The 27,631-nt window shown below is 39.9% G+C and overlaps 1 protein-coding gene and 1 long non-coding RNA gene across 4 annotated transcripts in view; one reads left to right on the top strand and one right to left on the bottom strand.

Moving 5' to 3' along the window:
- CCNYL1 (cyclin Y like 1) overlaps positions 1 to 27,631 on the top strand; it is a 36,025-nt gene that overhangs the window by 4,438 nt on the left and 3,956 nt on the right. Inside the window, exons 2-8 of one of the 3 annotated variants that reach the window (XM_065930704.1) lie at positions 7,092 to 7,160; positions 8,932 to 8,966; positions 14,348 to 14,448; positions 17,610 to 17,645; positions 19,930 to 19,981; positions 20,825 to 20,944; positions 24,826 to 24,992. In XM_065930704.1, coding sequence (XP_065786776.1) covers positions 7,092 to 7,160; positions 8,932 to 8,966; positions 14,348 to 14,448; positions 17,610 to 17,645; positions 19,930 to 19,981; positions 20,825 to 20,944; positions 24,826 to 24,992 — 580 coding nt within the window. Of the gene's footprint in view, positions 1 to 7,085; positions 7,161 to 8,931; positions 8,967 to 14,347; positions 14,449 to 17,609; positions 17,646 to 19,929; positions 19,982 to 20,824; positions 20,945 to 24,825; positions 24,993 to 27,631 lie in introns of all 3 variants that reach the window. The other 2 variants (XM_065930703.1, XM_065930705.1) reach the window with 2 other exon arrangements.
- LOC136164962 (uncharacterized) lies at positions 530 to 20,818 on the bottom strand. The gene is made up of 4 exons (XR_010662431.1): positions 20,392 to 20,818; positions 4,435 to 4,520; positions 1,707 to 1,963; positions 530 to 842 (listed from the first exon to the last, which is right to left on the bottom strand). It is a non-coding gene; the product is annotated as an uncharacterized lncRNA (long non-coding RNA).

Here is a 27,631-nt window from a genome sequence, read left to right as displayed (position 1 = left end):
AGGTCCTCAGAAGGGAATATGCTCGGTGTAGGCTGAGGACAGAAAGAGGGTGGCTGCAGCTGAGTGAAAGAATGCCAGGAGGAATATCAGGGGGTTAAGGCCTTGTGTCTCATAGACCTTGACAAGAAAAAATACAGATTTTAGTCTAATTGTACTGGGAAACCACTGAAAGGTTATATGCAAGGGAATGGTGATAATTCTTAAAGAAGGGGAAGGAGACGTGGGGAGAGGAGAGGGAGATCAGACGAGCTACTCTAACGTGGGTAGGGGTAGAATGAAGCAGGGAGACAAGCTAGGAGGCTGGTGTAGTCACTCAGCTGAGAGCCCACAGTGGTTTGAACAAAAAAGCAACATTAATAAGGGCCTAAAATAGGCTGACTTGAAGAAACTGAGTGAATCTAAAAGTAGGCTAACAACAATATGAATGGGACAAGTCACAGAAAAAGAAATGCAGATGGCTTTTAAACATATCCTCACACATAAGAGAAATGAAAATACAACTACTGTAGCTTGTGTTGGGAGAAAATTCAGAAACTTGGCACTACATTCTTTGGTGATACTGAAGAAAGTTACATTCATATATTGTTGGTAGAAATGGGAAATCGGTCAACCCTTGAAGGGTAAGTTGGCACAGTCTCACTTAATCCAGAGATCCTACTAAAGGAATTTATTCTGAAGGTATAGGCCGCATATGTTGCATTATCTTCAGTAGCAAAATATTGGAAATAATTCAGATGTCCAGTAGGGGACTGGTAAACTAGCACATCCAGACACTGAAGAATTAGGGAGCTGTGAAGGAGCTCTCTCCACTGTTAATGACTTCATCTCCTGGGGATGTTAACCTGAAAAAAAATGGGGAGAAAATATACACCAATCTCCATGGCAGAAGCAGGAGAAATGATATGTATTTGCTTATTAAAGAGGAAAAAGGAAGAACACTAGGAGAAATGCTTGCCCTTGGGTACTCTTACCCTCTTTCCTTTAGTGGGTGGCCTGACTCAATGACATGAGTTTGCACAGACAGAATCGTGTAGGACTGGCAAGCCTGGCGTGCTGCAGTCCATGGAGCTGCAAAGTCAGACACAACTTAGTGACTGAACTACAGCAAAGCACTATTTATTTAAGATGTTATTTGGCTGAGGGTGACAAGTGGACATGTTTTCCTATGAAATGCTAAATGTTCACTTTTGGCTTTTGAGTTAATTTGTGAAAGCTTTGATGTGTCATTTATTATGCTTTATATAGTATATCCCCTCATGGATTGCAGCCTTGTCATGGTGAAGGGGCTTGTGTAACTCAGTGAAGCTATAGTGTATGGATTGCTCTTGAATTTCATTTGATTCTTACCATGTTCTGAGTTAGGCAGTGTAGGGATTCTTCTCTGAGGTATAGAATTGTCCAAGGTTTTACTCATTTTTAAAACCTTGATAGATCAGGACTGTAAATTCCATATACATGACATATAGGAATAAAATTTATTGATGACATTTTGTGCTCTGCTTTGAAATACTACCTTTTTTCTCGCCCCCTTTAAAAAAATTGTTTAATTTTAGGGTATTAAAGTAATAAAACTTGAAGAGTTAAAACAGTAACATTGCATAATGTGAAATGAAATCACCGTAGCTTGCAACCCAGAAAGGTTCTTAAAAGTCCAAGAAGCCTGAGCTAAGTACTCTTTAGAAATACATAAAGCCAGGTATACTTACCTGTATATCATCTCTTGGTCATCATCATTACAGCATTTGATTGAGGATTAAGGTAAGGCAGGACTGAGAACCAAGTTAGAGGCAAGTTGAGAAGCAGTTTGGAAGCCAGGTTGGTCAGAAGCTGGGGAAGCAGGTCAGTTGAGGGGGTTGCAGGAGCATGCTGTGTGCCTCCGGTGAGACAGCCCAGGTCAGCATCGGCTGGCAAGAACCGATTGGCTAGGGTGTAAAGTGTGGACTCAGATGAAATCATCGGATGACTGTAAGACATGAAATGTATTATTAGCCATAAAACTAATATACTGTACTACTAGGGGTGATAGGGCAGTTCAGTAAATGGAGTAAACCTTTAAACTGGAGCCCAGAAGTTGGCCCAGAAAATGCTGACAGTCCTGTTTAATTGCAATATATTAAGTGAAGAAGAACTAAAGGGCCTCTTGATGAAGGTGAAAGAAGAGAGTGAGAAAGTTGGCTTAAAGCTCAACATTCAGAAAACTAAGATCATGGCATCCAGTCCCATCACTTCATGGCAAATAGATGTGGAAACAGTGGCTGACTTTATTTTTCTGGGCTCCAAAATCACTGCGGATGGTGATTGCAGCCATGAAATTAAAAGATGCTTGCTCCTTAGAAGGAAAGTTATGACCAACCTAGACAGCATATTTAAAAGCAGAGACATTACTTTGCCAACAAAGGTCCGTCTAGTCAAGGTCATGGTTTTTCAGTGGTCATGTATGGATGTGAGAGTTGGACTATACAGAAAGCTGAGTGCCAGAGAATTGATGCTTTTGAACTGTGGTGTTGGAGAAGACTCTTGAGAGGCCCTTGGACTGCAAGGAGATCCAACCAGTCCATCCTAAAGGAAATCAGTCCTGGGTGTTCATTGGAAGGACTGATGTTGAAGCTGAAACTTCAATACTTTGGCCACCTGATGCGGAGAGCTGACTCATTTGAAAAGACCCTGATGCTGGGAAAGATTGAGGGCAGGCAGAGAAGGGGACGACAGAGGATGAGATAGTTGGATGGCATCACCGACACAGTGGACATGGGTTTGGGTGGACTCCGGGAGTTGGTGATGGACAGGGAGGCCTGGCATGCTGCGATTCATGGGGTCGCAAAGAGTCAGACCCGACTGAACTGAACTGAACTGAAGTCAGTATGTTGGCATTAGTCTACTCCTGTCAGATGATTTCTTGGTCACTACCCTCTCTCTGATATTTTGACAGGGAAAAATCATTTATTGACAGTTTGACAGCATAATTTTAACACTTCTAGGCTTCAGTAATGCATTTTGTTTGTTATAAGTTGCCTTTATTTTCATATTTTTAACATCTGCAATTGAGATGGATCTCAGGATTGATAGAATGTTAGGTTGGAGGAAAAGTAATGTTCAGTGACCTGGTATTTTACAGGTTTCCTCCTGGGAGTGTTTATATTAAGACCTGAACTTTATTTTTTTTAGTCATCCTTTTTCCACATAAGTCTATCATGCTGTCAAATAAGTTGCAATTTAAATTGGTAATAATAAAGTGATGGGTCTTAAAATATAACTTTAATGATAACCTCTAATCGTAAGCTCAAGAATATTTCTCCTGGGTTAAAACATTCTTAAAGATTGCTAAAGAAGTAATTTTAGGAAGAATTCACATATAAAATGCACAGTAATTTCTCAAAATACCTTTAATGTTATTGTGTGTGCTGCTTGTGGGAGAGGGGATGAGGGGAAGGGTGGGTGGTAATGCTTTGCTTCAGAGTTGGCAGTCTTACCTTTGTGACAGTGAAGAGTACGGTAGATTTTTTTCATCGTCTCCTTAGACTCTTGGCAAAACAGTTAATGGAGTGTGCAGAAATACTGTATGTATGTATGAGTTTACTGTCTAATGGCTTACCTGTCAAGTCTATTATAAAATAGTGATGTAGTTTTCACTGGCAAAAAGTGCAAGTTGTATAGAAAATTGTTATATAGGCTGTAAACAGAAGATTAATATTTTCTGAAAACCTCATGCAAATTGACAGCAGTAAGGCCCTGGTATGTTTAGTATCTATGAATGATAGGCAGCTCACCAAAGTGGAAATGATGCTGATAATTATGGGAAAGTAGTAAAAACTGTGTAATCGAAAGAAATACAGATTAGATCTACAGTGCTGTTCCTTATTTCTATTAGTAGGACTCCCCCCCCCCCCCCGGCCCCGCCTCTCAACTATACAGAGCAGGGGTAGGAACTAAAACTGTCATGATTGGTAGTATTATACATTAATGTGGCCCCACCTTCTTCAGGAAGCAGTTTAGCACTGTACCTTGAGCCATGAAAATGATCTAACCTTTTGGCTTAGACATCCCACTTTTGAAGATCTTTGCTAAGGAGATAAAACCATTATTTATTTAAAAAGCTGTATAACAATAGATGAAAAGTTTCCTCATCAAAGACTAGAACGTTGTAAGTACCTAAACCCCAGCAATAGGGGATTGGCTAAGTACAGCACAGGAATAATGCTTGATGGGCTGTTGTGTATTCATTAAACAGTAAATATGCAACAGTCAGATGTAGAAGGGTTGTTAGTAACAAGAAGACATAAATTATACACTAATTAGAGCTTTTTCTAATGTATAAGGTAAACAACTAAAAGTAAGGGTTGTAAATCTGTGGGTTAATTTTTAAATAGGGTCTTTTTGGCTCATGCAAATTTTTGTTCATGACTTTTGTTAAAGGAATGAGCAAGTGACTTTTACCTTTCCCCACCTTCATTGTGGTCATCAGTACTGCTGGTTAACCAGGTCTCTTTCAGTTGCAAGTTTGAGAAAATGTCTCAGAATAGCTTAAATTAAAAAATATACATATTGACTTTTATATAACTGGAGTTGAATGAGTAAATTAAGCAGTACTTGACCCAGGAGTTCAGTGACCTCACAGCCTGTCTCAGTTCTGCTCTCCTCTATTGATCTCTCCCAAAAAGCCTTTCCCTTCATGCTGGCAAGAGGAGTGTCCAGCAGCCCCAGACTAGCTAAGGGCCCTAGGGTACTGCTCTGCCTTTTTCTGCTTCTTGGGAAGTTCCAGGAAAGCTGTGATCTATCAGTCAGTTCTGGGTCATGTGTTGGGCAAGTTTACTTTTTTCCTGCGTGTTGTCGTTTTTTTAATCCCAGCCTTCTTGCTTTCTGTGTATAGATCCGTAGTAGCACATCATGGCATACCTGTAGCACAGCCTGGTTTGGCAGGGTGTGTGTGTGTGTGTGTGTGTGTGTGTGTGTGTGTGTGTGTGTGTGTGTGTGTGTGTGTGTGTGTGTGTCAGGGTGTGTGTGTGTGTCAGGGTGTGTGGGTGTGTGTGTGGGTGTGTGTCAGGGTGTGTGTGTGTGTGTGTCAGGGTGTGTGTGTGTGTCAGGGTGTGTGTCAGGGTGTGTGTGTGTGTTTTAAAGCTTTTGCTTCTCTTTGGGGGGGGTGTGTGTGTGTGTGTTAAAGCTTTTGCTTCTCTTTGGGGGTGTGTGTGTGTGTGTGTTTTAAAGCTTGCTTCTCTTTGGGGAGTGTGTGTGTGTGTGTGTGTGTGTGTATTTTAAAGCTTGCTTCTCTTTTGGGTGTGTGTGTGTGTGTGTGTGTGTGTGTGTGTGTGTGTATGTTAAAGCTTGCTTCTCTTTGATCCTGACTCTTATTTTTCCTGGACTTCCATTGACTTGTTAAATTTTACCATTCCATAAACCCTGATGAAAAATATGGCTACTTTGCAAGCATTTCTGCTTATTTTTTAGACTCCAGTGTAGTCTGTTTACTTTCTGGTACAGGTCAGTAGTCATGAATCCTTTCAAAAGCCTTAGGTCGAAAGTCTCTGCCTGTCAACTTTGTGTATAACTGAAATAATTTATTTTCCCAGTGTCCCACTTTTTAAATATGTAGGGGGGGGGAAACTTTAAAATAATTTTATGGGTCTTTTACATAAAACTGTTGAGTAGAATACTTTCTCCAAAAACAGCTTAATAAACTCCAAATGCAGTGAAGGAATTTTCACGAAGAACAAAGCAGTCGGTTTAGCTATGTAAATTTCTAGTGCTGGCAGTAACATTAAAATTCCCATTAAACCAGGAAGTCCCAAATTACTGTTCATGCAAAATTCTTTCTTTGGGGAAGAAAAGGAGTCTAGGTAGATAACATTTGTGAAATGCTGGGTTAGACAGAATTCACTATGGGACTGGTTAGTTTTTATTTATTTATTTTTTCATTTATTTTTATTAGTTGGAGGCTAATTGCTTTACAGTATTGTAGTAGGTTTTGCCATACGGGATGGGGAACACATGGTTAGTTTTTAATATATCAATGTATATATTCTTTTGAATCTCAGGGATAATGTGTAAATCACGTTGACCACCAAAGTCCCCTTTAAAAATAGGCCAATTATTATGTGGTTTGGGAAATACTGCCTTAACTGTTGCTCTTTAAAAATCTTGGTCCAGTTTCTTAAAAGATTGTTTAATTGGTTTGAAGTGGACTTCACTGAGTAACTGCCCACAGGGCTTTTATGTTTGTTTTAAACAACAACCTTACTGTTCAGCGTTGTCAGCTTGTGCTTGCTTGATATTTCTGCCTAAATAAAAGACTGTCCCACCTTGATGCAAGGTGAACTGCCAGCAGACCCACCTTTTTTACGTAGATATGGGCAAAATTTTTTTCAAGCAGCCCTTTGATGTGCTCCAGGAAGTACTCTTACTGAAGCCCTCTATTAATCATGCAGCCTGAAAGGAAGAAGTGCGAGTTTAGCTTTGGAAATAGAGGGCAAAGTTAAAACTCACTATCCTGGAAGTGTTCCTATGGATCAGAACATTGAACTCTTACGTAATCCTCTTAAATCTGCCATGATGAATAGCCCCTAGATAAACGGCAGCCAACTAAATGAGTTCGTTTGTTGAGTGTAGTTGGAATTAGCCATTAGATTGTCTGAAAAACGTTTGCCAAAAGCAGCTCATTTGGTTATAGCATATTTGATTGATTGAGCTGGTATCTGATAGTAATTGACTACAGCATAACTTGCTTCTTGAGACTTCCTGAAATGTGCTAGTAATAGCTTAAAGAGAGGTGACTGAACTTTTAATCAATAAGTAGGAGGGGAATCACATACATGATTCGCCTAAAAGTGGCATAGGTTAGGTGCAAGTTAAAAAAAAAAAGCCTAAGACCTCGCCCTGGTTTTATTCCACATGTATGGAGAATTTCTACAATTTTTCTGTTTCCCAATAGAATTTTTATATTGTTGCCTTTACTATAGTTTCCTTCTTGTCATTACTAAACGTTCTTCTTAAGACTATTAAACTTGATTAAAATCAACATGTAGCTGTTTTAAAAGTCATGTCTTTTTCTACCCAACTAAATTGTCACACCTTTTTCTCTTTTTCGTGTGCAGACTTAGCTTTGGAATCAAACCCTTCTGACCACCCAAGGGCAAGCACAATTTTCCTGAGCAAATCTCAAACGGACGGTAAGACAGTGCTTTTCTCCCCTGAGAAAAAGATTGAAAACTGGTTTTGTTCTGTGTATTATAGGAAGATACAGAAAAGCGCTTAGAATGGTTTAAATATTTTTTTTCATATGTGATAATATTTTAATGTGTGATGTTTTATTTTAATATGTGATGATACATTTTTCATTTAGGTGTCACTGTTTTAATGAGGAGAAACACTTGGACCATCTGTTTATACCCTTCGCTATTTCTTTATCAGCAGCCAGCTTGCCACATGATTAGTTGTGGTCTGTTCTTCCATGCTCCTTCATCCTTTTCCTTTCGCTCCAGGAGCACATGAGTTAAAGATGAATGATACGGTCTAGGTCACAGTTAGGCTTTCATAATCAGTTGTTATGTATGGGAGTTGAAGCTTGTGATTTCGGCACCATTTTGCACAGTGCTCAACCGAGTGAACCTCTCTCACATCCAGATTCATGTGAATTTTTAAGTTCTTTTAAAAGTTCTTATAAGAACTTGTAGCTCTTCAAAGTTCTTTCACCCTGATGTAGGGCTGGGCCAGGGTAATCAGACCAATGTGCCTGCCATATGGGATTTTCCAGAAGGTTATCCTCAGTACGGGAAACCTTGTGTAAATTAGAAATTCTAGTGTCCTGCTTGTTTTAAGATTAGAATCAGGACTTTTTGCACTCCTGCTTGTCTTGCCTGCTTGTCTTCCTTAATATATGTGAAATCCTAGTTTATTTGCTAAAAAGCCATATATGATCAGGTTTTTCGGTTGTTTATGAGAGCAGGAATACCAGAAGTGAACGTTCTATAATATTTGAAGTAATGCAGCACAGTAAAAAATAGAGGGTTCTTTTCCTCTTTTATTTTCATTAGATTACTGGATTTTATCAAAGGGTCTGTCTCAGGAACAGCCAGACGGAAGAGGGCCAGGCATGGGGGGAGGGCCCAGAGTGCACCACATGGTCTCCACCCTGGGAGCTTCTGGGGTTTCTAGTTTGCATTTTCTTAAAGTGTGTGTACTTTGCCTTGAGGCAATTGTTTTTAGTTAGGATTACTGTATTTCTCAGTCTTTTCCAGAGCCATGAGCTGCTCACACTGTAGAGAGACGGTGGAGAGAGTAAAAGAAACACTATCCCAGGCCCCTGTCTCTCCTCAGTCTAAAGGAAGTTGTGCTTGTGATGCCATGGGAAAGTGTGTGGCCTAAGACCCTCTTTGAGCTTATATTCTTCTGGCCTTTGTTGGAGCAAAACAGTTCTATGTGCTGTCGATGTATGTTCAGTGAGGTCAGCACACATGTTAAAATTTATAGATTACTTCCCAGTGTGTAAAGAACCTGTATTTTTTAAGTTGGGTGTTTGAGTAGGTGACCAGTAAGTGGTTCAGGATGCTTCCAGAGACGCGGGTGCTTGACCAGAACCTGGAGCCTAGAGCTGTCCTCTGGTGATCCTGGGGACTAAAGTACATGTAGAACTAGGAAATACTGCATATTGTGCAGCTGGTAAATTGTTTTACTAGCTAAATATCTCACCTGGCCTAATTTGCTTTGTCCTTTTCTTTTGTAAATGGAGAGTCTTTGATTTGTACCTAATACAGAGTATCTGTTAGTATTAATCAAATAGTAAAACTAAGTTTTTAGATATTATTTATAGGATTCATTTTGCTGAGTGGTTTAAATTATATATTTTGTTGGAAATTATTTTAAAAAATAGAATGAAATAGTGACTTATTTTTCTATGGTATTTGAATCGGAATTCATCAGTTAATTTTTTTTTATTCTTAGTGCGAGAAAAGAGGAAGAGCAACCATTTAAACCATGTAAGTAAATAGTTGAAAAGTTAAGAAATCAAGTTTGATTAATTAAAAGCATGTCTGCCATGATTCCTAAAAAGTATGATGGATCCAATACTGTTAGCATTGACCTCTTATTTATAAATTTTCTGAATCTCTAGTTCCTAATTATCAAGTATATTCAGAAAGGTTTTTGACTTAGTGGTTCCCTTTTTTTTTTTATAAGGGTCCTGACATTTAAGTTAAATTTCAATAATATAGTTATAGTATAAAGATCTACGTTAAATTCTTTTGCCTTAAATTTTTTATCTTAGTTTTTAACCAAAGTAATAAAAGTGTAATAGGTAATTTAATTTTTAGCACCGCCCATTGACTTCTTGGCACAACAGGTGAAAGCTTAACTTTTTCGTCCACCATGATTTTATTTCCCTCCTTCTGTTCCCTTTACATTTATCAGTTTTTATTAAATCAGAATCACTGTTTACATTATTATGACTAAGCAAGTATTGTTCATTGCTGAGCCATATAGTTTTCTGTGCCACCTCCTTGTACACCTTTCATTATTTTTCTTCAATATTAATGAAATCTGAGCACTTCTACACTTCTCAGGATAATCCAGTTCTGCTTTTTCTAGCAAACATGATCTCACACAGCCAAACATAGTTGAGTAGCTCCCTGGCCAGTCTCCCTGTTTTCACATTCTTCGTTTTTTTCTGTGAAATTAATTTCCTGAGTATATTCACTTGCCTGTTTTCTAACAGCTATTTCTTCCCCCAAATGTTGAAACATTTGTCACATGCCTATCAAAAATATTTACCATCCACAAAACCACATCTGTTCCATTTCTTCTTGGAGACACTCTTCGCCAACCTTTTGTCTTCCTACCCCCTACATACTAATGCTTCCTGGGCTGGCTTTGTGCCTGTTTTCCTGGGATGTCTATGTGACGTCACCTGGGATCTCCCATCACTGCGCTCTCGTGTTGGATCCCCTGTGTCCTAGATTCTGTTTCCCTCTGTCTTGTTATGCTCCCTTGTTTTACTGGAGCACATTTTCCTGCAAAAAGGCACATGGGCAAAAATTTTATAAAGACCTAGCCTCTGTGAAACTCCTTCTATTTGATAAAGTGTAGAATTCTAGGTTGAAACTAATTTTTGCAGTTTTAGAGACATTTCCCTCCTCTTTTATTTACAGTGTTGCTGTTAAATCTATTGAATTTGATACATTGTATATTACCAAGTTAGTCTTTTCTCCATTCCTTCCCCCTGTGGAACCTTGTAGTACCCTCTGTCTTTGTGGGGTTTTGAAATTTCATAACATGGTTTGGTATAGACCTTGTCACTCTATTGGGACCTTTAAACATGCAGAACATCTTTTCTTCTAGTGAATTCTTTTGTGTGCTTCTTTGGTATTTTCTATTTTTTTTCTTTTGGATTCCTGTTAGTCAGATGTTGAAAATTCTAGAGCAATATTTCTGCACAGATTTTTTCCCCTCCTGTTTTCCATTTTGTCTTCTTGTCCTACTTCATGGAGGTTTCCTTGACTCTGCTGTAATCGTTCTATTGAATATATTGTTTTGTCTACCTTATTTTTATAGAGTTCTCCTCCATCCTTTCATTCTTTTTTTCACTGATGCAATTTCTCATCTTTCTGTAGATGTTGAAGATTTTTTTTTAAAGTTTTTATTTGCTTCTTGATGTTTATCATTCCCATCGATTCCTTCTTCCTGCTTTGATCTGTGACTTCTTGGAGGTTTCCCTCAAATATGTGATGGTCCCTCGCTGTCTGTTAAGATCTAATTGGAAGCATCACTTTGCTAACTCATTAACTGATAGACCTCACTGCACGGATTTGGCGACCACGCCTCTGAATTTTGAACCTGCCTTGGGTTCTGTAAGACAAATTGGTTTTGTTGTTTCTGGCCCAGTCACTCTGTAGTTCCAAGGTTGTGCTTCCTCTGTTCTGCCGTGTCAGTTACCACTCCTTTATCTCGTTTTTTCATCTTTCAAACATCAAAAATCATCTGCAGTTTATCCTGTCTTGGGTACAGCTTTTTAAAAAAATACTTTGAATTCTAATGAGATGATATCTCTGAAATAAGGGGGAAAAGAAGTAGATTTGTGGTTAGTCCACTCAAAGTTGGATTTATACTTTGAATGTAAATTCTAAGTTTAAAAGTTTTAATTCAGTATAATTAATGATACTGATTTGGACAATACTTTCTATTATACCTGTAATTAGAATACTGTACATTTTTACTAAGGCCTTGATTAAGAATTCTGTTCAAACTACTCATCCTGCCACATTGTCCATTAATGTGCAATGATGTGGATGGAGTAGTTTACACTAATGCACTTCTTGTTGTTTTGTTGCTAAGTCAGACATGACTCTTTTGCAACCCCAGGGACTGTATCCCACCAGGCTCCCCTGTCCATGGACTTTTCCAGGCAAGAATACTGGAGTGGGTTGCTATTTCCTTCTCCAGGGGATCTTCCCAATTGAGGGATCAAACCTGCGTCTCCTGCATTAGCAGGTGGGTTCTTCACCCACTGAGCCACCAGGGAAGCCCCACGCTAATGCATAGAGTATTACAAAATTTTAAATTAAGGTCTTAATAATTATTAATAAACACATCTAAAACTTGTGGAAAGGGGAGGAAAAAAGTGAATTTCAGCTTAATTTTTTTGATGGGTTAAACTCAGAGGCAGTAGGCAGGATGGGAAGATTCACTGGGTGGGGGCAGAATTTCAACAGGTGCTGACTTTTAATGATAAGTTTTGGGGGGGATTGTTACTTATTAGTCTTCCAGTATGATGATTTTCTAGTCTTTGCCATTAAACCTGAAGTCGACTAAGTAAGCCTTTTCCCTTCTTGTAAAGATTGTAAAAGTCCATCTGTTCTATCCTTAGCTCTGAATGAAGGTAAATACTCTTCTTCATTGAACATTAAACTATCAGTGGGTGGGTTTTGCTGTTTTGATTTTTGTTTTTGCATTTTATATCATTAATCTTTGTCAGTGTAGTTTATTGAGGTTTTGAGCCAGCGATGATAAGGCTTTAATCATAAAGGACAGTTACCTTAAATTTTGAAGTGAGATGAGGGGAAAGTAACCTGTTGGCAGCTAATACATCCAGGCTTTGCTCAGAGGCTTTAATTCTGCCATCCTTTAGTGAATAGTAGATGCCAAAAGTTTGAATCGCTTGAGGAGTAGGCCTGGAGGTGTTCACTATTTCTTTGGTAGGATCTAGCCAGTAGTCTGTAGGTTGCTGATAGACTTAATGAGCACCCATAGTCTGTAGGGCCACGTCTGATTAAACTTCTTAAATGTTTCAGCACTAATATTTCCAAAGATAAACAGATACAATTCATAGTAAAGAAAAAGTTTTAATAGAGAAAAATGGGATAAATGTTACCCAAAGCCAAAGCTCTACCAACTAGTCTATATTTTGGTGCATTTTCTTACTATTTTTATTCCCCTCATAGATAGGTTTTATAGTCAGAACTGACTTTTACTATGTATAATGTGTCATACTCTTAATAGTGGTGACCTTTTAAAAGATAACTTCATTTAGAATATAACTATTTGAATGAATGTTCAGTTTTCATGCTGTGTCTCTTTGGAGATTCTAAAATTACACATTAACCAGATAGCTTAAGGAATATATGAGTTTCAGTTTAAATCATTTCTAGCTTGAAGGAGAAATTCTTCCAAATAGTGGTACTTTTCAGGTATGTTATGTCTAGAACTTTTTGTTAATAAGGAGTAAGTGGCCTTGCCATAAAATATCTGAAACAAGCAAAATGGTGGCTTATACACCCGTTTGGATAGTTCTTATTATTGGCTACTGGCAATGTTTATTTAAATGCTCTGTATTTTAAAAAAACATTGACTAGATTTTCTCCTTGTTTCACCTTTGATGCGTTTGTGGAGGACACTGATAGAATATGATAGCGTGGTGAAAACTACTTTATTTTAATAGGAGGAAGGAAGGCTCATCTGAATTAGTAAACAAAAACCAACAAAACCAAGTGTTAAAACTGTTTGTGTTCTGTGGTATTAAAGAATGCTATTACTCAGAGCTACTGACAGTGACTGGGATTTGATTATTGGCCTTTACTTAAAGGAAGAGAATTGTCCTCACATAGTTCAGGCTGTTTTAGTATTTGACTATGGCTGTGTTTTTGGGCTCTTCACAAATAAATGGATACTTCTAAAGTGTTTTAAAGATAGTTTACTCTCTAGAGGGTCTGACAAAGTTCGTTGTCACCTATCCAGCACCTCTGCAGATAGTTCTAATGTGTATCATTAGCATGATTTACCTTCCAGTTGTAATTGATCTTAAATAATTGGTCACATGCTTGTTGGATCCTAATTTGTCCCAGATTCTGTGCTCAGCAGCTGGAGGAGGAGCAGTAAGAATCTTCTGTAACCTGGAGGAGCTTGCTTGCTTACTTAGGAGGGGGATACCAGGCAAGCAGCTGAGACCATGTAACAGGTGGTGAAACAGAGGTGTAAGTGTGCAGAAAGGTAGAAGTTTGGTGGTGTGGCTGCTGGCTGAGGTTTGCTAGAGGTCGATGGGGTCAAGCTTGCTGGGACAAGGAGGAGGAAGAAGCCACTGCAGGCAGAGAGCAGCATGCGCAAGGCAGCAGAGTGCCATGATGAGTGTCAGATAATATGTAGAGTAGAGTTAATAAAACTGTGAAATGAGTGGAAAGTATTCTCTGAGGATCTCCCTTGTATAATATAATGGCAGTCTTATTTAACCATGAAGTGAGAAGTTAAATTCTCAGAGCTGCTTTGTCTGTTTCTTGGCTGTGAGAGAATCTTAAAGCTGTACCCTTTCATCCTCCAAATAAGGAAACTGAGGCTCAAAGAGATCTATGGCCTTCAGGTCACTCGTGATGGAGCAGCCCTGGCACGCCCAGCCTCTGATTCAAAAGCGCCTGTTTCCTCACACTGTCTCCCAAACTAATACATTTATGATTGGCGTTCATTTACTGCAGTGAAATGCTCTCACATCGATATTATATAAAGCATTGCGTTTTATTGTAGTAAATGAATAGAAATAGAAATCTCTGCTGCATTTCATTGCTTAAGGAAGAAACACTGAAGTCTTACTAAAAAGCTTTCTCATTATTATAAAGGCAATTTATAATAGGTGCTTGCCAGGTTCATTTGTGGGTCCTTTTTCAAGAGCAGCAGTTTATACCACATTTCTCAGATCTTGCCTGTGGAAGTTAGAGTACAGAGGTTTCCCATGGAGCTGCAGGTGATGCAACACTCAGCAGTTCATGGAGTGTAAGGAAAATCTTAATGCTTTATCATTTGACATTTTAACCAAGGAAAAAACACACTTTTATAGGTTTAACTTACTGTGACATTTTCTTCTATCTCCCTTCCCCTTCAGGTATCTCCAGGGCAGCTTACTAAAAAGTATAGCTCATGCTCAACCATATTTCTAGATGACAGCACAGTCAGCCAGCCTAATCTTAGAACCACAATAAAATGGTGAGTACAACTAGGTTGCCAAGGCTGAGTGGCAGACTCCCTTCTTGCTGAAAGCATCCTCGCCATACATAATTTCATTCGTTTGGTTTGTCCTTTTCAGTGATCAGGTTAAGAAACTGGTGTCAACTCTATGTTGGTTTCAAGGACCTCCAAATATGAGTCTTCAGTTTCCATGTTAATCATAGAGTATACATGATAGAAGGGAAAGTCAGTTAGCAAGTGAGAAATCCCAGGAACAATGTAAATCTTATTTGATGCATTTCTATTGTTAAGACAATGTTGAACATAATGAGAAACAGAGGTACCTTTTTATTGTATGTTTCTAGAAAAAAATTATTTCTTTATGAGTTGGGAGAGTCCTACAACAATGTATACTAGTTTGGAAGTTACCATTAGAAGAAGGAACAGCTTGTCCCCTACTGGCACCGAAGCGAATCTGCAGTTAAATTTAACTGGACTTGGTCAGATTTATCCCACCGTGCATTTTTTTCCTGCAATATTTCTGTATGAAATTTTACTTCTCCTTCCTCTCCCCCAAAGAGGGGGAAAATATATCAAAACCATTTTAAGGGGCATACTCTCAAACTTAATTTCTCCATAGATGAAATTTGTTCAACTGGGATTTTAACTTAATAGACACATTTAATTTTTGTTTGTTTGTTTGTTTTTTTCATTTTTGTTTGTATATGTATATCTCCAACACACTGTATCAATCGAAGCAGAGAACAAAAAAAGAGATGAAGTTTCAGAAACAAGGCTGTGGTCAGGCTTATACTTAAGAAGACACAAACAGTGTTACAATGACGAAAACTATTCCTCAATTTCTGGAAGCCCTTCATAGTCCACAATTGGAGATGCACAGTTTAGAACGCCCTAATGATGGGAACGTTCAAGTTTATTTAAGAGAGAGAATTAAAAACCAAACAGAATGCAGACCTTCCTACCTCCCTTGGGGTTGTCCATGGAACATTAACTAATGTCTTCTTAGCATATGAATGTTGACTTTCCAGAACAGTTTGGGAAATGCTACTTGAAAATATTAGTATCCTTATCATTAATTTTACTTTTCTGTCTTAAAAATATAATTAGCTTATAAATTTAATTTCATTTTTAATGTGCAGGGCTTTTTATTTTTTAGCTATTTAAATGATCAGTAACTTCTAACTTTAATTAAAAACAACCAGTTCACAATCATAATAATGTAACTTTCTTATTAGTTTCAGTCAAATCGTGTTTCAACAAAAACTGAGCCCCACTGCTCTTTAAAGTCCTGAGTTTTGGCATTTCTGTCATAATCACTGAATGTTTTTATTCATCTAAGACTCTAAATCTGTGGGTTAAAAACTACTCTCACTGTGGCTAGACTGACAGCTTCTTTTGAATTCAAAAGAGCCTGATGTTCCAGTATATAATTCAGAAGTAGTTTTAAAGATTAACCTTGCTCAGACGAGTAGGTTTCATGCTTTTTATTCTCAACCTAGTCCTAGTGTTTGGAAATACAGTAAATATTTTTCTCAGTAAGTTTTAAAAATGACCATTCAGCACATTCATTATTGATGAAATAAAGGTTTACTGAGAAAATTAATAGAGCAAATTGGCTTTTAGGAGTGATTTTGAAAAATACCATGGGATTAGTTTTCATTGGGGTAGGTGAGCCTTATTAGAATCACTTATGCAACTTTTTCAAGATGTATGTCTCTGAACACATACATGAATTCCACCTTTCCTCCCTGCCCCCAAGACACAGGGTCTGTGGGTCTATCTGCTTCTCTGTCTGTCTGTCCCTCTGTCTCTTTCTCTCACACACACACCCCTTTTGACAAGCTGGGGAATGATGTGTGAGGCATGATTTCATAGACAAAAGCATCCTGAGAGATTCTGATCTTAACCCTGACTCGTTCATTCCTAGACTTGGCTGCACGCTGCAGTCACCTGGGGAGCTTTAAATACAATCCTGTTGCCCAGGTCGTACCTAATGCAATTAAATCAGAACATTTTGAAGCAGAAGCCAGGCAGTGTTTAAAGCGTCCCGGGTGATCCAGTGTGCAGCTGACCTTGGGAACCACTCTCTGCTTCGAGGGTAGGAGAAAGAGAACGACTTCTGATAATTGGTGGGACCTTGAGTAAGTCAATTTTAAGCCTTGATTCTCTCATTTGTAAAATGGGTTAAGTGTCATATTATGTTCAGTTGCCCTTTTTATCATGTAGCTTTTAATTCTGTGACTTTAAAATCAATTTGAAGAAACTTTGAAGCACTATAGAAGTATCCATCTTTGATGCTAACAGTGTTACAGGCCTTTCTGCAAATGCTAAGATTCTGTAGACGAGTTACAAAATTCAGATTTGCCTTCTCTCTATTATTTTGAGTTTCATTTTAGATACTGAGAACAAAGGGAAGCGATAACTTAACCAGAGAACCCCTCAGTTGCCTAATACACAGCATCTGTGAATAACTTAGGGCTGTAGTCATGTAAAAAGGATCTGAGGACTTGCACCTGTTGGCTGGTTAATACTTATGTAAAGTAATGCGGAGATGCCTGTCGTCAGCAGCGTCCTGTGCTGCCTTGTGCCGCCTTACAGCAGTGCTCATTTCAGGGTAACTAGGCCTATCCTCAGTTTTGTGACTATAACATTTTGCTATTAAATTTTCTAATAATTATGTGTGAAAGTGATTTTAAATCCATTTTATTTGATATGGAGCACTTGTATTACTTACTTTTAGAGAAATAATGGAAAGTAGATGTGTTAGGGGGAATACCGAACTGAATCAACTGAAATGCAGTGCCTAACAAAAAGCCACACACACAAAATCTGTATGGCTTAAATTTAACCATGTGGATAGATGGTGTAACTTGTATGGGATGAAAGATTCTGTGCAGAGAAGGACAAATGACTGGGGAAATATATAATAATTTATGTATTATAATAATCAACCCAAACATGTCTTCTAAGAGCACATCTACATTTTGGGTCTCCTAATTTTGCTAAAAGCCAAAGAACCTAAAACATGGGGGATACCACCTATGGGTACCGCTCTGAATTAGAGGGTGTGGGGGCCACTGGGCATCTGGAAGGTCTTACGTCTCTGCCAACCCTTTAAAATGTCTTCAGGCCTAATGTGATAAAAACCAATTACTACAATATTTTTTTTTCCTCCACAGTGTGACCTTAGCAATATATTACCACATAAAGAACAGGTGAGCTCTTTTAAAACCTGTCTTGTTATTCCAGCTAATTAATTTACACAGTATCAAGTTTAGTGTTAATAACTATAGACAGTATTAGAGTAAGCTTTTACTGTTAGAGTGCTTTTATTACAGTATTGAAGTGAATCATTTATTTTTATTTTGGGACTCTTAGTGCTTTAAGTTTTATGTGGTTTATATGGATATTTACTGTATTAGAAATTGAAATTGAAAATTTTAAAAATTAAACCCACTGTATGTTAAAACAGTGTTACAGGCCTTTCTGCAAATGCTAAGATTCTATAGACGAGTTACAAAATTCAGATTTGCCTTCTCTCTATTATTTTGAGTTTCATTTTAGATACTGAGAACAAAGGGAAGCGATAACTTAACCAGAGAACCCCTCAGTTGCCTAATACTTAGCACCATTGAAGTTTTGAGCTGGATGAGGCTTTGGTGTGGGGTGCCGCCCTGTGCGTCGCAGAGTATTTAGCAGCACCCCGGCCTCTGCTCTGTAGGTGCAAATAAGGTGTTCTGCTTCTCTCCGCATTAGGACAGGAAAACTGTCTCCTGTGGGATGAGATCACCGTCTGACTGGGGCCCCCAGTGTTTAACATAAGTCATTTTTTTAATGAAAAATAACCATTTTCCACAACAAAATAGTGGAAAGGAGAGTGTCTCATTAATAGGAGACAGTTGATTCTCATGTCAACACTGTCTTCAGTCATTTGCTTTGAAGAAGCAATATGAAGATCCAGCCACATGCAGACATATAGTTGGGAAAAGGTGAATTTTTAAAGCCTTGAGATAGTTTGACATATTCTTTGATACTGTCCCCAAAATCCACATGTGCTAGTTTATTAAATTAGTTAAGATGGAGTTCCAAGTCATTATCAGTGAACTTGAAGTAGATACTATGTTAAATTAATGCCCATTGATCTGTCATGCATACTGAGTGGATCTGTTTATCTGTACATGATTTTATAATATTATACATTGTCATTTGCAAAGTATTGGTTCACATGTCTTTAGACAGTGTCAGAAACTCACTCTTGTTAGTATCACTACCAGTCTTATCGGAAAAGTCTTTAAGTATTGAGAAATCAAGCTCACCATAAATAAAGCTCACACTGGAAGGTACAAGTTTTCCAAAAATCCTAATATTTTTAGCTTGATGGTTTGAATTTTATCATTGGCAACAAATAGTTTAGAGTTTTCTTTGAAGTGACAGGCTCACTTTGTTCATTTTTGAAAAAATGACTGTCAGTTGGTGTTTCATGAAAAAAGTGGTTTAAGTATGATATTCTAGGGTGAAGAAAGTGACTTGGTTACCAGTAAGTTACAAGTGCTCTTCCTTAGCACAGCCATATTTCAGTACATACAAGTGCTTAATGCATGCTTTCTGCTTACTCAGAATATGAAGAAGAAGAGTAAAGGTTTAAGAACACTTAATTTTTACTCTTTCATCAAGGATGTTCTTAAGTGAAGCAGATTTTTTACATTCATTTGGCCAGGAATAACTGAATGACTTCTAATTTAGTTTCATACCACTGCCTTGATTCATACTCAGAAATGAGCAATTTTACCCACTTTTGCTTTTATACAATCATAGCTAACTGTCAAACAGTATAAAGGCAGGTGATGTCTTGGTATTCTTATACAAAACAGTTTTGACCTCTTGAACTTACAGGCTTTCTGAAGAGGGGCCAGGGGAGATTTCCCAGAGGCCTATAGACCACATTTGCAGAACTGCTGTTTAAATGGGCACAGTGTACTAGTGTGGTGGAATTTAAAATAAAAAGCCTGGTCTCTCTTAAAAGACAATTAACATTTTTAACTCAAACTATTTAAAAGAGACAATAAGAAATAAACAATAAGAATATAATATAAAGAACAAAAGGGGGTGGAGACAAGAAAAAAGCATGAATCTGATATTTACATTCATTGAAGTTAAAGACTTTATTGCCTACTACTACCACTTTATAAAATGTTCTTGTATATTCCGTTGTGAGGTTAGTGAAGTGGAAATGTACTGGTCTACGAACATTGCCTGTTAGAAGGGGTCTGTGCGGGTAAAGGCAGCCCTGGCTGGTTGTAGAAGAGATTTCATGCAACTTGGCGTGCTGAGTAAAATAGGTCAGAAAACCTTTCTAAGGGCAGAATCCAGGAGAATATGTAAAACTGTTTGCTTTATTAAGATTAAGCTTCCTCTACTCCTCTCTCTACTTTTAGCAGATACTTTGCTAAGCTAGTAACTCCTGAATTAATTTTTAAAATACACATTCTTATTTTATAGAGATGCCAATAGGTCCTTGGACATTTTTGATGAGAGATCACATCCACTCACAGTAAGTGTCACTTTTATTGAAGGTGTATTTTTCTCTTAATACAGTTGTGTTTATTTCATGCTGATTTGCTTTGAAATTAATTGCTAGAAGAAAATTACTGCCTCCAGCTCAAAGCCAAGATTGTCTTCCTTTAAGTCTTCTTCCCCCACCCCATGTTATGTCTAGTCATTTTACCAAAGGCATGTTGTGTCAGGGGTGTGACTGATAAGAACCGAGTTACGCTTCGTATGACGAGTGAGCAGGTAAGTAAACATACCCAAGTAACAGAAAATGTAGCTTTTTAAAGGATGATTTTCCATAGCATCACACAATATAAACATTTCCTAACAAATATGTAAGACCTCTAAAGAGAAAATTTAAAAACTGTTTAAATTTTAAACTAATTAAAATGACAGGGTTTAAAAACTCACTTCTTCAGGTGCTCAGTAGACACATGTGCTGGTGACCGCTGTGTACGAGAGCACACTCTTAGAGCCTCTGGTTACAGGACAGTGGAGAGGTGTTTCCATAGTTGTCTGCAGAAAAGTATGATGACGTACAATGATCAGCAAGACTTTGAGCCTAAAAATAGTTTGCATTTGGTTAGAATTCTTTGGGGAAGAAGGTGAAAATACATTTTCTGAGGTTGTGCTTGCATTTTTCTCTAATGAATGGTAGTGAGTATGGAATCACTATGGTACTTTAGGATCCCATTGTTTATATTTAAAAGACTACAAGACATGTCACCTAGTCAAAATTATTTTAAGTAGCACATGGGCCCACGTGTGAAGATTGCTGTCTTGAGGGTACTTTTAAGTATTTTTCTTCAGTGGATACTTAATATTGTGTTTTTTCTTCTTTCAGCGAGAAAAGGTTTCAGAGGAGTACTTTAAGCATGATCCTGAACACAAATTCATTTACAGATTTGTTCGTACTCTTTTCAGTGCCGCCCAGCTGACTGCTGAATGTGCAATAGTGACTTTGGTAATATATTTTTCTCTTAATAGAAGCATCTCTAGAAATTTTTTTCTTGTACAGAAGGTATGGGCCTGTTTTTCAAATGAAAGTAGGTTCCTGAAATGATGATCAGAACTTTATTAAAGAGAAATGTATCAAAAAGAAGTAAAACATACAGATTTGAGCTTTAGTAATCATCATGATTTAAAATGTTGCCATTGCTTTTCTCATCACAAAACAGTTGGTGTTAAAGGCAGCAGGAGAGACTTCTGGTTTCTCCTTCCGCACCTCAGGACGCATGCGCACACAGTGCACACAGGTGCACACCGGCAAAGTGCGCTGGGTGGTGGGAGGGAGGCGGTCACTGCACTTCCTGGCCCACGGCAGGTGTAGATTCAGTGTGTTTCTGAGTCTCAGGCTGTGTTGCCTAGGCAGCTGTGATGTGTGTCTTGATTGAGACCGACTGCCTTCACCTGCCTGGCCTTGGGCGGCAGTGTTAACCATCTCTACTGCCCTCTGGTGCCTGCGTGTGAAGGTGCCCAGGCCTGGGGTGTCGGCAGTGCTCGGAAAGGCTTTACTCAAGCTAGCCTGCCGAGCTCCAGCTGTGTGAGGACCTTTCTGTCATCCATACCGAGTTCCTATGGTAAGATTTTATCATTTGAGTAATACATCATGCTCAGCTGAGAGGTAGTGGGGATTGCCCAGCTCCTCCCTGTAGCAGACCTCTAGGGGAGAGTCAGCTGCATGTCTGAAGGGAGGGCCTGCGTCCACCGCTGCCCGCGCCCCTGCAGGCAGAGTGTAGGAGAGGGGGCTCCCCTCAGTGGGCCCCGGGTCAGACGCAGGCCTTCTCTTGAAGCTGCAAGCCAGCTACGGTGCTTCGTTAGCGTGTGCTTGAGAGAGGCAGGAGTGGCGCTGACGTGCAGAGCTGGGAAATGCAGGCAGGAGAGAGTATGTGGGTTGGAAGAGGGGCATTTCTTTGTAGACAAGTTAAGCCCGATGGACCTGTGAGACAGCAGAGTGACAGTGTCTAGCAGTCATTTGACTGTATGGGATTGGAGCCTGAAGCTGAGCGAGAGGCAGGGAATTAGGTGTAGCTGTTCAAATGCAGAGAAAGTGCGTTAAATAGAAGTTGAGGAGAAGATAGATCTGTGGGGACCATCAGCACTTAGAGGACACGTCCCCAGAGGAGTGGCCGGAGTGGGAGGAAACCCAGGAGAGAATCAGAAGAGCTGCCAGGAGAGGTTGAGGAAGGAGAGCATGGCGCACGTGCCGAGTGCTGCCAAGGAGCTCCTTAGGGCATAGACAGGCACCAGATGCCTGCCTGTGTCACGGTTCTAAGTGCTGGGCACAGACGAGAGTCCTTGCCTTTCTGAGGTGAGTATAACAGACATAAGGGTTTTGTTTTTCTCTAGTTTTTATGGAGTATGGTTCATTTACAGTGTGTGTAAGTATCGGGTGCACCACAGAGTGTAAGACTTTTTAAAATGAGTATTTTTAAAAAGATGACTGTTTGAAGTAGTAGTGAAAGCTAGAAAGAGAAAGCAAGGTAAAGGGATGGAGAGATTAGAGGGGCTTCCCCAGTGCCTCAGACAGGAAGCAGTCTGCCTGCAGTGCAGGAGACTTGGGTTCCATCCTGGTTTGGGAAGATCCCCTGGAGAAGGGAGTGGCAACCCATTGCAGTATTCTTGCCTGGAGAATTCCCCATGGACAGAGGAGCCAGATGGGTCCATGGGGTCACAGAGTCAGACACGACTGAGCGACTTAACGCGTGCACGCTAGAAAGACCAGGAAGAGCCTCCTTACAGAGGTGAGACCTGAACCAGGACCTGGCTGGACTGAGGAAGATGAGGGGCCTGGTAGCGCAGGCAGGGGGCAGAGCACAAGGCGCAGACAGGAACGGGTTCTGTGCTGAGGGATCAGCAAGGTGCCCCTGTGATCAGTGTAGGGAATGAGGGAAGGCACAGGCGATGAGGTCACAGAAGGACGATGGCCTCTCACACGGGGCCTCGTAACTAGCAGGCCACAGAAGTGACCTGTTTGATGGGAGAGCCCTGGCAGATGTTGAGCAGGCCCGTGAAGCGCACTTAATCTGAGAGGCTCTCCTGGCTGCTCTGGGGAGAACAGACTGTGGTTGGCGGTCAGTGGAAGCAGAGAAGTTAGGAGGCAATGGCAGTGATGGAAGCCAGAAGTGACGGACAGAAGAGCAGAGCCGGCAGGTGACCAGTGAAAGTGGAGATGAGAATTCCCAGCAGATGGCAGTGCGATAACTCAAGCGGAGGTCTTTGGTCCTGGCAGCCAGGTGTGTGGCAGGCTCTCTCAGCTCTGAGGGCAGGCCTGGGGAGTGGGGCGCTGCGATGAAGAGCGCTGGCTGTTTGTCATGAAGGCAGCAGTGACCATGCCTCAGTAGTTTCAGTGGGGCAGTGGCGGCCAGGGGCAGACTAAATGGGCTAAGGAGAGGACGGGTCATGAGGAGCCAGTGTCGGAACATTTCCTGAGGGAAGTGTTCTAAGGGGTGGTGACGGATGGGCTGAGAACATGTAAGAGAACATTGGAGAAAATCTCTGACAGAGAAGGGGGCTTGTTCAAGAAGAGAGGAATTGTGGGAACAGTGTTCTGCAGAAATGAGAGGTGGGACTGACTTCATTCATAGAAGAGTTAGCTTCAGGGAAAAGAAAGAGATGTCACTTCCACTGAGACAGGAGGGCAAGTAGTGTAAATGAGACCAGGTTTGCCTTTAGTGAAGCTGAGAGGAAGCTGAGGGACTGCCCCTAAGGCTGAACTGCCTCTATCAGTGCCATAATACAGTAGAGGGGCGGACCCTGTGGGAGACTCGTTCTTAGAGAGTACTGGCGCACGCGGAGTTCTCTGGGGAGTGGGGGGCAGAAGTTCATTAAGGGTATATAATCTCAGCAACCGTGTTTGAAACACAATTGAGTTTGGAGAGCTTTGGCAGATTGGAGCTGTCAGTCTCATAACGGGACGTTTTTCTTTTTGTCAAATGGCATATATTCTCTTCTGCAGAGGTAACACCATCACAACTTAGATCTTTAATCTTTACTCAGCTGTTAACTTGGTCTGGTTCTTTATAGAATAGCCATTTGACACATATATAAAAGAAGCCATGAAGTCATCCCACAAACTACCTGGCAGATTTAGAGGAGCCCCAGGGATTCAGACACTGGCAGCTCTTAACCACCTTAGAACCAAACAAATCGACTAAGTTGCAGAATATGTAAGACAAATGAGTTATGAAATAATGGAAATGTGAAAAATAGGGGATATGAAAAAAAAGCTCTTTTTGTGCATGAATCTTCCCTAAAAAGGCACTAAATGTAGTAAAGTAAAACTGCTTTGTACTGCCTGTCCTGCTGTGCCACGCAGCAGCCACTGGGAGGCTCTCTTGACCACCAGTTATTATCTTCAAGTTCATCCTCTGAAGAGAAGATAAAGAACTGCTCAGTCTTACCAGAGCTTTACATACTCAAGCTTTATGTAAAATTGCCACGTACCCACCACCAGTATGGTAGATACATTGCACACGGTAGGCACTCAAGCATTTACTGAACGGTTGAACCGATGCTGGGCTATACGTGCTGCCTTTTACAAGTGGAAAGGTAATGGGAAGGTAATAACACAATGCCTGTCTTTAGAATGCTGAGACGTCCTTTCATTCCTGCGACCACAATTGGGTTGGAAATTCACATGGGCAGAGTAGAAATACCAGACTAACAGAAATATCTGCCTTACAACTGTGACCTGGCCTTTGGCCTTGGCTGGCCGAGCAAAAGTCTCTGCAGAACCAAAGAATAAAAGACATGTTAAAAACAGATGAAACCTATCGTTCCTAACAATTCTATCACAGCCCTTAAACTGAACTAAAATCAAAGATCAGTCCTCTACTTTTGCAGGTTTACTTAGAGAGGCTTTTAACTTATGCTGAGATCGACATTTGCCCCACTAACTGGAAAAGAATTGTTTTGGGAGCCATTCTTCTTGCCTCCAAGGTTTGGGACGATCAGGCTGTTTGGAATGTGGACTACTGCCAGATCCTCAAGGACATTACAGTTGAGGACATGTGAGTTTGTAAGGTTACGGTGAACTGTCTAACCATTTTCCAATACCTTATTTGCTCCCATAAAGTTTACATCTTAAGAAATGTTACATTTTAAGAAAGGTTACATTGCGCAGAGAGCTGAATTGGGTATAAATATAAAATTAGACTTCTGTCTAGCTATAGTATAACCATTTGTATTTCCCATCATTAATTAGTTAAATCTTGGTGTGTTATTGTTGTAATATTCTGCTTGATAATTGAAATTACTTTTCTGGTGGTTTTTGCCATTTTACAAGCTCACTACCAGAACAACATGATGCAGTAAATAACTTCACATCTTTCTTAAAGCTGTCTACCAGGTCCAGTCTGTTTTTAAGAGATACATGTCTGGCCTTGGAAGTTAAGTGGTCACTGCTGAGTTCTTAGCACCTCCAGACTACTGAGGTTATAACTTCAGCTTGAGTCACATATTGTATATTTGTTTTTGCAGGTCTTTTCTTCTTTTGTAATCTGAGGTTGTCTCTAAGGTTCTGTTGTTACAGAAACCATGATGGTACAGATGACCAAATAGAAAGGTTTCAGATCTCTGTGTTTTGTCTCCTCCGCTGTCAGGAGTGTTCCCCATGTTTAGAAATAGGTCTGCTGAGTTAGGAAACTCCTTTGTCTCAGGTAGCCCAGAAAGTGTCAGTGGAGCCTCACCCGGGGCACTCAGCAACCACAGCAGTACTCGATGGGGCCTCGAGTTAACTTGGGGGGTTCCTCACAGATGGCACGCTTACACAGGCTTGAAACATCAGGCTTGCAGTCTGGCTGCGGGGAAGGGCCCCGAGGGTGGGAGGCAGCAGGAACCAGAGAGGTATTTGCAGCAGACTCTAAAAGTGCTCACTTGACAGCGAAAATGTCCTTGTGGGTGGCATTTAGGAAAACGTAAAGGGGTACCTCTTTATTATAGTGAACAGCAGAGGACGATCAAGGTCATGGCAGGCAGCAGTGGCAAGTGTTTGTTTTTGTTACCTTTGCCCCTGACTCTTAATTCAGAATTACCAAAGTGCATATTTACAACTGAAGCAAAGAAGCTTGTGACTAAGAGAAGGGACCAGTGATTGTTGGTAGCTGTCCAAGTGGCTTTTGGTGAAAATGTCCACTTTGATGATAAAAAGTGTCATGGTGATATTGCTGGTAGCCACCTTAGTGTTACGGCAGATAATTCAAGATAAGTAGAAGTACCTTTGGAAGTTGTAGAAACTAAAGTGACATTGAGCACCACTATCATCCATCTTTAAACTGGTTCCTTGAAGGAAGGAAAATGTGTAATCATAAACACCAGGTCTGCCATCATGGCAGCTGAAATTTTCTCAGAACCTGCAACTAAGCTGACGGGGGCTCTGGGTCCAGTTACAGCATCAGAGAACATGCAGGGAAGTGTGTGGATGTTCATAGATGTGAGCCCAGTAGCACTGATGGCAGTGTCTAGCTACAGGAAGAAGCTAATTGTCAACAGCACTTCTCTGTGTACAACAGAATCACCAGGAGCTGTGTTCGTAATAGGCTGCTTTTGTTTATGATCTTTGGAAACTAGAAAGCATTATAACCAAGTGTTGAAGTCACATTTGTCTCATCCCCCTGCTGTTGGCTGCTATTTGTAATGGTCTCATTTTGAGTCTCAATTGAAAAATTGGCATCTATCAGCTTTTCCTTAAAAGTTTTCTAACATCCATGTATCTTGTTTGAATATATTGAGCAGCTGCTGTTCAGAAAATTTTGCTGCGCCTATAAATGGCATGCTCTTCAGTCATCTAGTCATTTAAAAAAAAAACGCAGAAGCATATTCTATAGTCCTAATGCTTTTTTCTTCAGTAAGTAAAGCTCTGTTAATAGACATGTTAATCCTATGAAGTACTGTATTTCCACACAATTAAAATGTATTAGTGGAAGAGAATATAAAAGGGATAGTGAAGTGCATTTATTCCTGTAGTAAATTAAGTCCTGATTAGCTGATTATCAAAACATTATCTGATTTACATTTCTATAGACTTATGGCCATATGAACAGGAAATTAATTTTGGAGGTAGGTTCAGTTAGGTTTAAAGTTCAACAAATGAGAAACCTCATTTCTGCTCACACTCTGCTCTCCACTCAGGAGAACATCAAACATTTGATGACTTACCAATGGATAAAATATTAACACTTTAAAACCAGGAAACAAATATTTTGAAAAATAAGTCACTTTCATTTGTCTGGGTATTTATCATTTTTATATAATTAACTCTTTAAAGTGATTGCTGTGAAAGTGGTAAGACTTACTCTGATTTTATTTACTTAAACATTAGACAAGCAATGACTGGGTATGGTCCCACAGGAGAGACCTGCCCCCAGGACCCTACTTTCCCACTTCATTGAATTCGCCCCCTGTGTGCCTGTGCGCCTTCTGTCCTAGTCAGGGCCGGCGGACGGAGCTCAGGGGGAGCTGCTCCATCAGGGTCATTGCTCAGTGCATTTAGTCTAGCCAAGACGTCTCCCCTTAACCCTACTGCCTCCCATAGCTGAAAAAGTGTATCCCATCCTGTCCCAGGAACACCTTCTGGTCCTACTGGGGTTAAGAGGAACAGAAACTTGCATTCTGCCCTTTGCCACAGTCCCCTGCACTGGAGCGGGGGGAG

The sequence above is a fragment of the Muntiacus reevesi genome, chromosome 3, assembly GCF_963930625.1.
Source record: "Muntiacus reevesi chromosome 3, mMunRee1.1, whole genome shotgun sequence".
Taxonomy (NCBI): domain Eukaryota; kingdom Metazoa; phylum Chordata; class Mammalia; order Artiodactyla; family Cervidae; genus Muntiacus; species Muntiacus reevesi.
The sequence above is the reverse complement of the archived record's forward strand: the minus strand, read 5'-3'. Positions and strand labels throughout refer to the sequence as shown.